The sequence below is a fragment of the Xenopus laevis genome, chromosome 9_10L (genome assembly GCF_017654675.1).
Source record: "Xenopus laevis strain J_2021 chromosome 9_10L, Xenopus_laevis_v10.1, whole genome shotgun sequence".
Classification (NCBI taxonomy): Eukaryota; Metazoa; Chordata; class Amphibia; order Anura; family Pipidae; genus Xenopus; species Xenopus laevis.
The window spans coordinates 30,059,796-30,074,367 of NC_054387.1; the positions used below are offsets into that span (position 1 = coordinate 30,059,796).

The 14,572-nt window shown below is 39.5% G+C and overlaps 1 protein-coding gene across 5 annotated transcripts in view; it reads right to left on the reverse strand.

Moving 5' to 3' along the window:
• Window positions 1–822: 822 nt before the first annotated feature.
• The window catches only part of mbtd1.L (mbt domain containing 1 L homeolog), a 38,244-nt gene continuing 24,494 nt past the window's right edge, over window positions 823–14,572 (reverse strand). For 2 of the 5 annotated variants that reach the window (XM_018234289.2, XM_018234290.2), the window contains exon 16: window positions 823–1,204. In XM_018234289.2, the coding sequence (XP_018089778.1) occupies window positions 1,086–1,204 (119 nt within the window). In that variant the 3' untranslated portion in view covers window positions 823–1,085. 5 annotated transcript variants of the gene reach the window in all.

Here is a 14,572-nt window from a genome sequence, read left to right on the forward strand (position 1 = left end):
ATGAACAAGCTAAACCTTACTAGTTTTAGGGTACAATTATCCTAAAACTGCTGATATTACATCTAAGCAAGGAACTGTAACGTACATCTTTTATAGCATTGTATTTTACGCAGACGTATACAGAATCTAATATCATGCTGGACTGGCTGCCTTTAGTTGCGGCTAGGGTTGCCACCTGGCCGGTATTTCACTGGCCTGGCCGGTAAAAATTATGGTTGATCCCAATGTTATTAATAAGGGAAAAATGATAGATATATAGAAAGGCCGGTATTTTTTTCCGGAAAAGGTGGCAACCCTAGTTGTGGCAGATACAGACTTTGGTGAATAGTTCAACTGACATCCCTTCAGTTGTTTTTAATACCACATTTGACAGTGGGCACTGGAAATTGTACTACAACAACAAACGAAGATTTGTCGTTACACAACTGTAATAGAATGTTTTGCATGTTTCACTATTTTTATTATCTGCACCTATTTCTCTGCAGGGTCCAGGGAACCCCCCTCGAAACAAAGGCAAGTGCATCTTTTACTTTAATCCAACAAGCTTGGCTATTTTTATGAAGCGTGTAGAGGTAAAGTAATTAAAACAATGTATTCTGTTAATATTAAATTATTTGAATTTTAGATTCCGGTTACAAGTAATGCATTAAAAAACATAAAAAAAGTCACTACATTTTTATGGGGGGGGGGGAGAAAACACCTTTTGTACCAAGTTTGTGTTTTGTTTTTTACTTTTTTTAACAAATATATCTAGCCCTGCTAATTCTGTCAGAAAAACTATGATTATTTTTGTATTCTTGCCCACGACACACAACTGTAAACTTTGAAAATATCAACATTTCTTTTTTTTTTTTTTCAAAAACCTCAAATACAACACAAAATTGTTAACGTTATTTAATAAATTGAAAAAAATCTTTTTTTTTTCACCAAAATATTTTCTTTTTTTTTTTGTTGTTTTTTTTGTTTTTGCACTTCACAGAGTGTCCCTGCATGTAAGTCCATTTGTAAGTTCTGGTTTCATACAGCTTTTGTATGAAGCAGTTAATTTTTTTAAAATTTTTATGCACAAATCCTTAAGCATTGCATTATGGTTCCTGTTTGATGTAATAGCTGCCAGATCCATTACTTTCCTGATCAGAGGCTCCTTGAAGAAATGTGTAGTCGTCTCCATCTAACATCTCGTCCTTAAGCTGCAGTGTTGTCACTGTGAAAACAAAAAAGGATGTCATGTAGGTGAAGATTATACAGTGGGGTGAGGCCTTTGTATGTATGTATTTGAGTTTTGATCTCATGACTACAGATGGTAATTTCTCATGCAGAGGAAATGGATCCAAAGACCCCCACTGTACCATTAAAAGGTATATAGAAAGTTTTTTTTTTTTTTTTTTTAATACCTGCTCCACCCCATGCCCATGTGTTACTTTGGGTCTCTACTACGCTTTAAGCAATTTAAATCACTGGGGGGTGACTAACATTTTGAAAAGTAATTATACTTTTCGTTGTCTTTTAATTGGAATGTTGAAGAATAAACCCCGGATTATGGAGGGCGATGCACAAATGTAGGACACTATAAGAGTCTATTCCGGAAGTCGGGAGCTGAGATGTATAAAACAAACAAAATATGTGAAACCACTGAATTTCCCAATGTGTCACCAAGAGTAAGTTCACCTTTAAAGGGATGCTGTCATGGGGAAATATGGTATTTTCAAAATGCATAATTTACCTGCACTGAAATCTGTTAAATATCTCCTGAATTGTGCTTTGATAAGCTACGGTCTTTCTTTACTACTGCCCTGCCAATTGATGTTTGTATCACCCCCCCCACCCAATATAAACAGATTCTTGTCAGTCAGCCTGGCCTCAGAACAATGGGCTGGTAACAAGACAATAGCTCTACTGAAGAATTAAATGAACTGGTTTATTTTGGGTTCATAGCATGTGTGGGCGGATAAACAGTTCCATATTTTAATAGAGTTGCTGCCAAAAGTATCCATGATACCTACTATTCTCTTAAAGGGTCAACACATGGGGATATTTGACTGCTCCTGTAGTGCAGAGAAAACCAATACTGGTTAAAAACACCCTTGTCACCACTTTTGATAATACAAGGATGGAACCTGTTATCCAGAATGCTCAGGACCTGTGGTTTTCTGGGTAAATGGTCTTTCCATAATTTGGATCACCATTTCTCAAGTCTACTTTAAAATCAATTAAATATTCAAAAAACCCAAGAGGGCTGGTTTGCCTCCAATAAGGATGAATTTTATCTTAGTTGGGATCAAGTACAAGCTACTGTTTTATAACTACAGAAAAAGGAAATCATTTTTAAATGTTAGAATTGTTCGATTAAAAAGGAGTCTATGAGAGATGGACCCCCCGTCATTTGTAGTGAAAACCACTGTGAATTGTGAACCGTTGCAACACAGTGAGACACTTCTACTCAGTGGCGTACTGGCCTGGTGGGGCACCGGGAAAAAACCTGGTGGGCCCAGACCCTGATGGGCCCCCGCCGGGCCAGATCCCCTCTGCCGATGCTATTTTTTTCTCCTCTTCTTCGCGGTGATTAATCTCCCCAATCTGCCTTCCCCTGCCTTCCACCGGCTAAAATGTAAATTGCCTGGGGGCAGGCACATGGAGCGCTTCGTTTTCCTTGTGAGGCAATTACGGGATACTGTAATATCCATGGGAGAGGGGGTGAACAGAAAGATAAGCAATACAATGTGACTATGACAAAAAAATTGTAGCATCACAAAGCAATAGCTGTTTGGCTGCCAGTGTCAGTGACCACAACTTAAAAAAGACAAATTGCAAAGCTGCCACAAATAGGACATTCTATAACATACTCCAAGGATATGTAAAACCTAAAAAGAAATGTTAATATAAAATTGTTCAGAGCTTTCTCTAAGCTCGTTTATAATTTACATTTTTTGTTTTTCAGTTTCAAGATACTAGACAAAAAAAAAAGTAATATATTGAATTTTGTGATTAAAGCGTCACCTGCTGGTTATTTTGTCTGAATGTCAGGAAAATACCATATACAATAAATGTGACGTGATGTTGCTCTGCTTCAGGCAGATTAGACAAACATCATATGACTCTTCTAACTTAATTTTCTAAGCAGAGCAACATCACAGTACCGTTATTTTCTCAGAGTTTTATGGTATTTTCTAATATTTTCTTCCTGACTGTAGAATATGAATATAAACAGTTTTAATTGTTTAAAATATGTAATATCTTGGAAATGAAAAAAAATTAACTATTAACTATTAATGAACCTTTAATGTTTTTTTTAGGCATTGCAGTTATCAGTGTTATGCTAACATGATACCCTGTATATGCACAAACTATTGCCCATCAAAAATGTAATTTTGAACGAATTCTGCAGCAGTTATATGTCCTGTATTGATATATTCACGTATATCCACATTGTGGCGTGGTGTAGACAATCGAACTAAGCCAAGTATAATCTGATGCCCTGCTGTCTTGTGTAGTCATTTGTACACATAACATGGTAAACAAACTCTGCTGATTATTTAACACCTCTCTTGGCCATATACACTCTTCAGCTATGTGCGTGTGTTTTCTCTCCCAGGAAATCCTTGCAACAGGATCTTGACAAACTGCCAATCTGGGCAGCTAAGTGGCAAATGAGATTCAATGTTGATAAATGTAAAGTCATGCACCTGGGATGTAAAAATGTCCAAGCCACTTATACCCTTATGGGACTGCAATAGGCAAATCCATTATGGAAAAGGACCTCAGAGTCCTTGTAGATGATAAACTTGGCTGTAGCAAGCAATGCCAGTCGGCAGCATCAAGGGCAAATAAGGTCTTGAGCTGTATTAAAAGGGGCATCGATTCACGGGAGGAGGGGGTCATTCTTCCACTGTATAGAGCACTGGTAAGGCCCCATCTAGAATATGCCATACAGTTTTAGTCTCCGTCTCTCAAACAGGACATTATTGTATTAGAGAGGGTACAGAGAAGGGCAACTAAGCTGGTGAAAGGTATTGAAAATCTTAGCTATGAGGAAAGACTGGCCAAATTGGGGATGTTCACACTGGAGAAGAGGCGCTTAAGGGGTGATATGATAACTATGTATAAATATATAAGGGGATCATATAATAATCTCTCTAATGCTTTATTTACCAGTAAGTCTTTCCAGCTGACACAAGGTCACCCATTCCATTTAGAAGAAAAGAGGTTCCGCCTAAATATTCGGAAGGGGTTTTTCACAGTCAGAGCTGTGAAGATGTGGAATTCTCTCCCTGAATCAGTTGTACAGGCTGATACATTAGATAGCTTTAAGAAGGGGTTGGATGGCTTTTTAGCAAGTGAGGGAATACAGGGTTATGGAAGATAGCTCATAGTACAAATTGATCCAGGGACTAGTCCGATTGCCATTTTGGAGTCAGGAAGGAATTTTTTTCCCCTCTGAGGCAAATTGGAGAAGCTTCAGATGGGGTTTTTTGCCTTCCTCTGGATCAAGTGGCAGTTAGGCAGGTTAAAAAAAACTAAAAAGGTTGAACTTGATGGACGTGTGTCTTTTTTCAACCTAACTTACTATGTTACTATGTAAATCCCACATATAGTATTATAAAATGGCTTTGGCTAGGAAATTCATTCTTCCAGTCTGCAGTCTCCATATCTCTGTGTTAGTTCCTAGCAAGCATGCATACAAAGGAAAGACAGCTTTGGACTTTACAGGTTCAAGTGCCCATCTTGTGGTAAAAGCCCCCTTTATCTCCTTGCAATGTTAAAAGATACAGAAATACAATTCTAGGTGTCAAGAACAGCAACCCTCCCCCTCCATGGGCTAGGCTCTTAGGTTTGGAACCATTGACCCCAAGTAAAATAGCACCCTGTTTTTATAAATGATGACTGTGTGTATGTATTTTATTTACCACTCATCTTTCTATAAGGACCATCACAAAGGTAGAGTTAAATAAATATACTATTCCAGTCTGTTATCCTGAAACATTACTGAACGTCATACTGAAGAAAATGTATTAATGTACAGTTCACTATACACTAGGAAGGAGGTACTCTGGGGTTTTACTATAAGTAAAAGAATGGCTAAAGACAGAGAGAAAAATAAAAATAGTAAGGAAACAAAGAGATGTATTTTGTTAAAAACGATGGCCATGAGACATTGTCATTTGCAAGTGGAAGGAGACACAACCCGCATCGGGGGCCCTGTTCTTACCAGTAGAGACATAGAGGATAAATAACCCCCCCCCCTAATTTTGTAGGCAACAATGTATATTATATGGTGCTGGCCAAAAATTAATATTTTCTTTAAAGCTCGCTATAGATCTGCTACAGTCCCTGACGTGTTTCAAATAAGCGGTGGGTGTGTCCTTATGGTCCCTGCCAAACGCACAGTAGAAGTGGGACAGACAATCACAGCCCTGCAGTCACAGAGACAGACTTCAGTTCCCTATCAGGTCAGCCTAGCTGCTGATTGGTTCCTATCCTACAGTGCTGAGGGCCTGCCGGCTCCCGTGCACAGCCTAGGAAATGAGGCTGCAGGAAGTGGAACAAATGGGTGGGACTAGTAGTGTTTTTGCAGAAATTTTGTAATAAAGTAACCAGAACTTTTTAAAGAACATTCCTTCTATATCTAAGAGTTTAATACACTGGCACATACTTATTCATTTACATAAAATGTCTCCTTTAACGGTAAGGGCTGCGCTTATCTGGCAACAACTGTGTGCGCATGTGTAAGTGCTAGTAAATGAGCACTAAGTGGTGCGATTTTTCCCACCCCCCTGGGGTTGTAAATGACCCCTAAGGTGTAATAACATGATGCATGCATTGGAAGGGAAAATACTGTAGAATGTCAACTAAGGCAGAACATGTAGTGGAATTAAATAATGGAAATTAAAGTGTTTCCTTCCCAAGACACAGAATATGTGAACCTGGACAGGGCAAGGGAGGTACAGAAAGACTGTTTGAGAAAGAAGTGCAGTAGATTTTTACATTACAAAACCAAAGTAGCTGTTTGTTTAAATAATGGCAAACCCCATACCCTTTTAAGTGATAAAAAGAAAAGTGTATATAAAGAAAAGAAGGAAGTGCCATAAATTGGGGCACAAAACATGTCAGTAGTTCAGTAAATGCCAACCATATTTGCCATACTGCTGTGGTTTTATCAAAGCTTGTGAGATCTTGACTGATGGCACAAGGATGACTTCCTTGCACAGCTTGCAATGGCAAAGCATCTGGGTACTCCATTCGTCGCAGCTTGGTTTCTTTGGGGTAATAGGAAAGAGAATAAAAGCCACTGATGTGCCATTAGCAACATACTCATTCATGGCCTGATGGGATACACCCTTGAATACGGAGCTTAGTTTTAGACAGGCCACTTATTATTTTCCTTCATTTTATTTTCTAAGCGATAAACAGGCTATGTGAGATGTGATCATGGCTATGCTAGAATCATCGTTAGGAGAGCAAATGTATTAATTAAAAGCTTGTAAGGTTCTCTCACATTTAAGTTAACTTATAGGGGCACATTTAATAAGCTCGAGTGAAGGATTCGAAGTAAAAAAACTTCGAATTTCGAAGGTTTTTTTGGGTACTTCGACCTTAGACTACGACTCGAACCAAAAATCGTTCGACTATTCGACCATTTGATAGTCAAAGTACTGTCTCTTTAAAAAAATACTTTGACTACATACTTCTGTAGTTTAAACCTACCGAGGTACAATGTTAGCCTATGGGGACCTTCCCCATTACTTTTCTAAGGTTTTTTTGATCGAAGGAAAATCGTTCGATTGCTCGATCATAGGATTTGCGGGCGATATTTGAACTCGTAGGATTTTACCTCAAGGGTCGAATTAGAGGGTTTATTAACCCTCGATAGTCGACCCTTAGTAAATGTGCCCCATAGTGTGATGTAGAGTATGGTATTCTGAGACAATTTGCAATTTATTTTCATTTTTTTCATTTGTGGTTTTTGCATTATTTAGCTTTTTATTCAGCAGCTCTCGATTTTGCAGTTTCAACAATCTGGTCGCTAGAGTGATTTGAATGAGAGACTGGAATATGAATAGGAGAGGCCTGAATAGAATGATGAGTGATAAAAAGTAGCAAGAAAAATAAATTTGTATGGAGTCAGTGACCCTATTTGAAAGCTGGAAAGAGTCAGGAGAAGAAAGCAAATAATTAAAAAAAAATAAATTATGAAGACCATTGGAAAAGTTGCTTAGAACTGGCCTTTCTATAACATGCCGTAGCAACATAAGTTAACTTAAAGGTGAACCACCCTTTAAATTTGTCTATTTGCCCAGGTTCCAGGCACTTATTTTATTGTTTAATTAAGGTTGTTACATTTACTGGTTTCACAAATTGTGACATGAAAAGTTTTTCAGCTTTAGACACCAATACAGATATCTCTTTTCATTAGTGGACATTAATTAGCAAAAGCTGGATAACATTCGTAGCACAAAGTCTCCATTGTTCAGCAGGACACAATAAAAAGTTTGATTTACAGTAATATCTTCAGCTTTTAAATACAGCACAGTCACCCAGCCATTAATAACCATTTCAATTGCTCATCAACCCAGAGGTAAATTTCTGGGTGGAGCAGTTGAGTGTCATTTTCTTTCCTCATTTTGTATGCAGGTGGCGGAAAGTGGATGCGCTATCATCTGCTCCTTTGTGTAGCTCCATTGATAAGGCACGGCGTCAGTCTGTGTGGAGCTACACGGAATCTGCTCAGTGTAGCTCTATATAGACTGACGTTCCACTTTCTGCTCCCTCCTTTCCCAGGTTGTGCAGGGGAGCAGGCAGCACTGTAGGATATGAACCAGTCAGCAGCTAGGCTGACCTCATAGAGAACCGAAGCCTGTCTTTGCTTGTGTGGTTGCGAGGCTGTGATTGGCCATCACTCTCCAACCGCTAAGATACGTCCCAGGCTGGTGCTCCTATCAGCAGGAAACTGCACTGGCCCAGGGTTATTCCAGCGAGCACCATGGAGCAATCCTCTTCAGGCTTCTTCTTTCTTCAAATTTCCCGGGGCAGACGCATGCGCAGTAGAATGAAATAGCCGGCGAGAAGAAAGAAGCTGGAAGATGATTGTTCTGTGGTGCTCACTGGAATAACCCCAGGCCGGTGCAGTTTTCTGCTGATAGGAGCACCGGCCCAGGCTTTCAGGTAAGTAAATACAGTCATTGGGGGTGCCTAACATTTGGCCCCATTTGGTGTGATCTACTTAAATTTTGCTGAAGCATTTGATGCAATACCACACAGAAGTTTACCAATTAAAGGAGACCCATCGTCCAAAAAAATTATTCAAAATCCTATTTTATCACATTAGTCAAGCAAAATTAACTTTAATTGCACTATAGAAATGATTTGATTCTTGTTTCCTTCAGTCGGGGAATTCATAATTATAGCAAACAGGCAGGAGCCATTTTTTGGACACTAATTAAGGCAAGCCTTGCATCATCTCAGAATCTTGTTTGTGCACCAGAATGGGGGACCCAATGTCCATCCCCATGCCCTGGCTACACAATTAAATGGTGAAGACAACAGGGAATGTGTGGAGAGCAATGACATCTAGGAAGTGCTGAATGGAAAGTCAAAGTAATTGTCTGCCCGCCTCTATGCCTAAAGCTGGCCATAGACTCAAACGACTGGATGTTTCCCCGATATGCAACTAACGGCATGGCTATATCGGGGGTAATTCGAACAATAGAATTACGATACGCCAAGGGGCTCCGACGGGTCGGCGGGTAAAAAATCACGATATCGTGGCCAGATATCGATCGGGAAGACCCCCGGAAGCCCCCATACATGGGCAGATAAGCTGTCAAATTGGTCTAAACGACCAATAGCGGCAGCTTTATCTGCCCGTGTATGGCCACCTTAAAGCATAGAAGGAGGGGCAGACAATATTTGATTGACAGCTGAGATTTTTAAATTAGCTTACAGCAGCTATGAATGCTTAAATAAAAAATAGAAATTGGATTTCATGTTTAATTTGAAAAGGACTTTCATTATACTGCTTTTTGTGTCTGGATGACAGGTCCACTTTAAATTAAGGAATATTAGCCTGAAGCATAATATGTGTACTTGGATTGAAAACGGTCTGTCTTTGGTCCTTTACCCTTTACTTTGTTCATAAATGAATGCACTTTTTCTCCTTTTTCTTCACCAAAATCACCTGACTGCCAGCACCCGGGAGAGGACACTAATGCTTGTGTATGGGCTGATTTTTGGCCTGCATATCTCAGTAGGATGATTTCAGCCCTCGTCTAGCATTAGATTATTAGGGCCCTCAACAGCTGCTCAGAGCCCACTGAGCATGTGAGTGTCACAGACACTTTCAAAGATGGTGACCCCCTGTGACAAGTTTAAAGTGCTGGGTCTTTGCTGCTATTGAGAAGCTGAACCCTTAGGCTGGTGCAATACGTTTAGTATATAAAATATGGCATTTTTATGGGTTTAGTTCTCCATTAACATACCTATGATCCATCTGTTTCACTCATAAGCCAACAACGTGGGAAATAGGTTGACCTGCAGGATCACATTTATGTAGCCCTTGTGCGCCTGGATTTTCTGACTGGCCAGACGTCAGCTGATAGGGCCACTGGCCAGGAACCACTAAACCAGGGCTAATATTTTTAAATTGTGGCACTAGGTTTTCCTCATGGGATCTCACTGGTGCAGAGGAATCAGGATAACACCAACACTTTCTCGACATTTCTCTCCCATATACCCTATAGTTAGTCTTTCCATCTCCTATTCATCGGTTATCTTCTGTTCCACATGCACTGTAGTCCGATTCCATAGTAATGCGCCCTCATGCACAGTTTGTACCTACCACTTTTGCCAAAGAGTTTTCTAAAGGTTTGATGATGTCTAACTATACTTCTATCTGAAACAGGTCCACAGCACCTTTTCACATTTAAAAGCCTTTATTCCAAACACATGGCTCAGTAGCTTTACCCACTATCAAGGCTAAGGATCCCACTGATTACATGCTATTTAGGAACAGCACTGGTAGCGGTAGTGAATGAAACCATGGCCGATTAATGAATGGGTCTTTCAAACAGACAAGGTACATCAGCCCCAACCTATGATGAAGGGCAGAAGCGCCCGTAACGAGTCAGGCCCATGATGTTTTGAATTTTTAAACAATCCGGTGTTGCGTTTCTCAGTTTTTCTTCTCTCCACATCAGCCACTTATTTTGATACATCTTAGTTTACTGAAGCAATTATTTTAGGGTGGATATCCACTTGCTTCTGCTCTGTGCGCATCAGCCAGGGCCAACTTTAGGAAAGGTAACTGCTGTTTGCCAGTAGCTTAAAAAATGCCCTTTGAGAACACAGCCTTTATTCCTGGTATACGTGTGGCATAGAAATCCCCAACACTTTTCTATCACTATTCTCAGAGCAAAATAGATCTTAAAGGACAAGGAAAGGCACAAAAATAAAATCCCATTTTTACTTTCTTTAATGAAAAAGAAATATCTCCAATATACTTTAAAAGAAATCTCCAATATACTTTAATTAAAAAATGTGTACAGTTTTTATAAGAAACCTGACTGTATACAGTGAAATTCTCCCTTAATTTACTGCTGTGGATAGGAATTGTCAGATGGTCCCTAACTGCTCAGCAGGGAAACAATCATACTTATGAACAGCAGAGGGAGCCCCCGCCTTACTTCCTAACCATGCAGAACTCAAGCAGCTTTGTTTATGATGATCCCTAAGCAGCCCACTGAGCATGTGCAGGGTCAGGGTCAGGCAAAGATGTTTAACAAAGTTACAAGATGACAGCCCCCTGTGGTCAACTTTGAAAGCATTGTTTGATTAGGCTTTGTGGTGCCGTAAAATCATGCTTATGTTTAGTATACAAAAAATAGAAAGAATAACTCCCAGTACTCCCATTTAAAGTTAAGCAGCTTTTTTTTTTTTTTTACAGCAAGTTTATTTTTTTTCTGCTGGACATTAGTATAAATGGTGATTTGGGGAGATGGACAACTTGTAAGTAAAAAAACAAAAAAAATCTTATTTAATACTGGTGATCAGCAACCACTGCCCCAGAGGTAGTTGCAAGGTGGAAAACGTATCCCTTAGGGCCCATATGTTCAGCAATACGGGTTTTCCCAAACACCTGCTCACCTTTGTTACAGTGGGCAAAGGTTTGTAGCAGGAATAATGCTAATAAGTAGGTAGGCTTAAGGTTTAGTTAAGAACACGATAGGTTAATATTTCTGCATGGAGTTGTTAGAGGGTTCTGACTTAATTGGTTCATATGTACAGTACACGATGGGGCTGACAGAATCAGGCAGCCAACGACACCAATATGAGAACATCCTATGTACTATATTATTATACATACTGAACACTAGTTATTGGAGGGAACTACCAATATTGCTTTACAGGGTACTCGATAGACCATAATGCAACAACATTTCAAGTGGTTATTCTCTGATGTTGTTTTTGAGTTAATTTTAGCTTCTTTCTTGCCCCCCTGGAAATATCTTGTGGGTGCCTATGACAGGTTTTCATCTATAGGTACTTTGTACAAAAGAGATGGTTCTCTATCCATGTACAGATAGCATCCCCAAGACTCTCTGGTGCTGGTTATATTTTCTGTTGTGCATTTGGTTACAGTTCTCTGGGGGAAAAGGCACCAAAAAACTTTGATGAACAAGAAGGTTCCAATCAACGCTGTTCACCTAGTTATGGCAGGGGGTGGTGATCATGTTAAGGCAGTGATCCCCAATAATAATATAGTAGCTCGTGAGCAACATGTTGCTCTCCAACCCCTTGGATGTTGCTCCCAGTGTGCTCAATGCAGGAGCTTATTTTTGAATTCCAGACATGGAGGCAAGTTTTGGTTGTACAAAAACCAGGTGCACTGCCAAACAGAGCCTCAATGTAGGTTGACAATCCACAAAGAGGCTACCAAATGGCCAATCACAGCACTTATTTGGCACCCCAAGAACATTTTTTATGCTTGTGTTGCTCCCCAACTCCTTTTACTTCTGAATGTTGCTCATGGGTTCAAAAGGTTGGGGATCCCTGTGTTAAGGTGACTGTCAATACCATGAAGACATTCTTGCACACCCATAATGCCTTGAAACTACCAAAGAAGGCAAAGGACCTATGTGGAGGGGCCTAAGTGGTAGTGATATGTGGGTATCAGATACAAAGGGGAAGGGGTGCTGTTGCAGGTGCCAGTATTGCTTATACCTCCCACCTTCAGTTTCTGTGCATTGCTGTTGAGGTCAGTGGTGGGTCCATGACCCTCCGTGACATTATTGGCAGGTATGGACTGCAGAAAAAGTAAGGGTTTGCAGGCTTGATCAGGTGTGGGTCATAGATTTATGACCTGTACATCACTACTAACCTGTATAAAAGGCATGTCATTTGGCAGGAAACAACAGTGGTGGTGGTGGCCCAGTCGCCCACCCCTCCAGAAATACATCCCCCAATCCATGGCAGCAATCTCCAGAAGGAAAAGGCCAATCTAGGCAGTTTAGCGTACCCAACAATAGAACAGTCAACATGTTACATAACTGGAAATACCAGTTAGGTTAAAGGGATACAGTCGCATGGGAAACATGCTGTTTTCAAAACACATCAAACGTGCTCCAGTACTGAATGCACAGGGACTCCATTTTCAATTTAACTATAAAACATCAGACAAGGATTCAGCTACCTGAACTGATAGGAGTTGCATGTTTCTATCCTGTTGAACAGCACAATGCTGGTAGAGAACTTGTCCTGTGAGCAATGGCAAGCAGTCATTGTCATTGTTTGCCGGCAGGCTGATCCTACAATGGTCAGTAAATACGCCAGCAGATAAACCAACATGTTTGCCATTAGCCTAAAGACTACAAAACATGGGGGGAGGGTGCTTTGTCTGCCATTGCGGTCCATGAAAACCAACGGTGGTCAAGATAGCCCCTGTCTACCTGTCACTGCTTCTACATGGCTTCCAAAATAAAACACTGTGGACAAGTGGTAACACATAGGCCAACTAGTAGACACTGCTTCATGTATATTATTTCATGTAATATCAGGAAAGAAGGCATTTTAGAGAGAGACAAAACGCCCTTATGGAAACTGTAGTTATTAAAATGCTTTTGTTAATGATACTTGCTTTTAGGGATTCCCATCACAGAATCCCTTTAAATCGGATGACAATACATCCCCTTTAACATTTGCAAATATGTTGTTTTAAGCACAGTGATTCCTGGAGTAGTTGTGTAATAGTTTTCAGTTACAAAATTAACTTAATGTCATTTGGTTGGGAGTGCCCAAACTTTTGCATTTAACTGTATAGTTATGATTAGGGAGAAGGCAAGTTTGTTTTTATTATGTACTTCCTGTACAGAAGGAAGACAAAACCCCAACTCCTGCAGTGAAAGGAAGGCTTTTCAGAAAGAAAGAAAAGAAAAAAAAAATAAGATTGCTAGGCCATTTTATAAAAAAAGAAACATGAATACATAAAAATGCATCAGTTAGTGCATCTCAAATGAATATATTACAGGTATTGGATCTCTGATCTGAAAGTCCTTATCCAGAAAGCTCCAAATTATGGGAAGGTCAACTCCCATAGAGTTACTTTTAGGCAAATAATTCTAATTTTAAAAAATAATTTCCCTTTACTCAATAATAATAATTATAATAAATAAAACAGTACCTTGCACTTGATGATAACTGAGCTGCATGAATGCATATTGGTGGCACACAATCCTATTGGGTTAGTTTCATGTTTAAGGTATGTTTTCTTTTTTAATTTTATTTATTGTTTATTCAAATTACAAATAGATTCTTTATCAGGAAAACCCCAGGTCCCTAACATTTTGGATAAAAGATCCTATACCTGTACAAAGACCGCCAATTAATTTCAAGCAACTATAAAATAGGTCATGTAAAAGACCGATTTTATTGCATTTCAACACAAGAAAAAAAATACAAAAATATTTCTCAGAAATAAATACAGAAATATTTCTCACAGTGCCAAAAAAATGAAAAAAAAAAATAGCTTTCAACACTTCAGCTACAGGGTGCCCAACTTAGGGCCTGTTACCAGGCTTTCTGAAATCTGGAAGTTAATGTGAAAATAAGAATCAATTAGATGTAAAATTGTATTACGGCTATAACCAATCCTGCTAAGAAGAGGATGGCCATGGCTTCCAAAATGGAAAAGTTAATCAAAATAAATGGTTACCAAGAAAACTATTAGGTTTGTACAGGGAAGGGAATTTTTTTGGTACGCATTAGACATCTGTTTCTCTAGCAAAACAGCAGTCCTGTCTTGCTTTATGGCCCAGATTCTTAGGAACATACCTATACACAAGGTAGAATCAGTCCAATCTGATCAATAGAAAAAAGTAAGCTCCACAAGTATCTTGACCATTGTTTTCAGGCAATGGGCCAAGAGACAATAAACAAGCTTCCCACAGAGCTTCCTCACAGAGCTCGCCTTCCCCCTTTCTTAATAAATGAGGCAATTTGTTCAGAGCCTCCTATTTACCTCAGGAGACTTTAATTCGTTTAATCCGCTCCATTGAAGGTCTTTGGGTAAGTGCTAAAGTGAAAC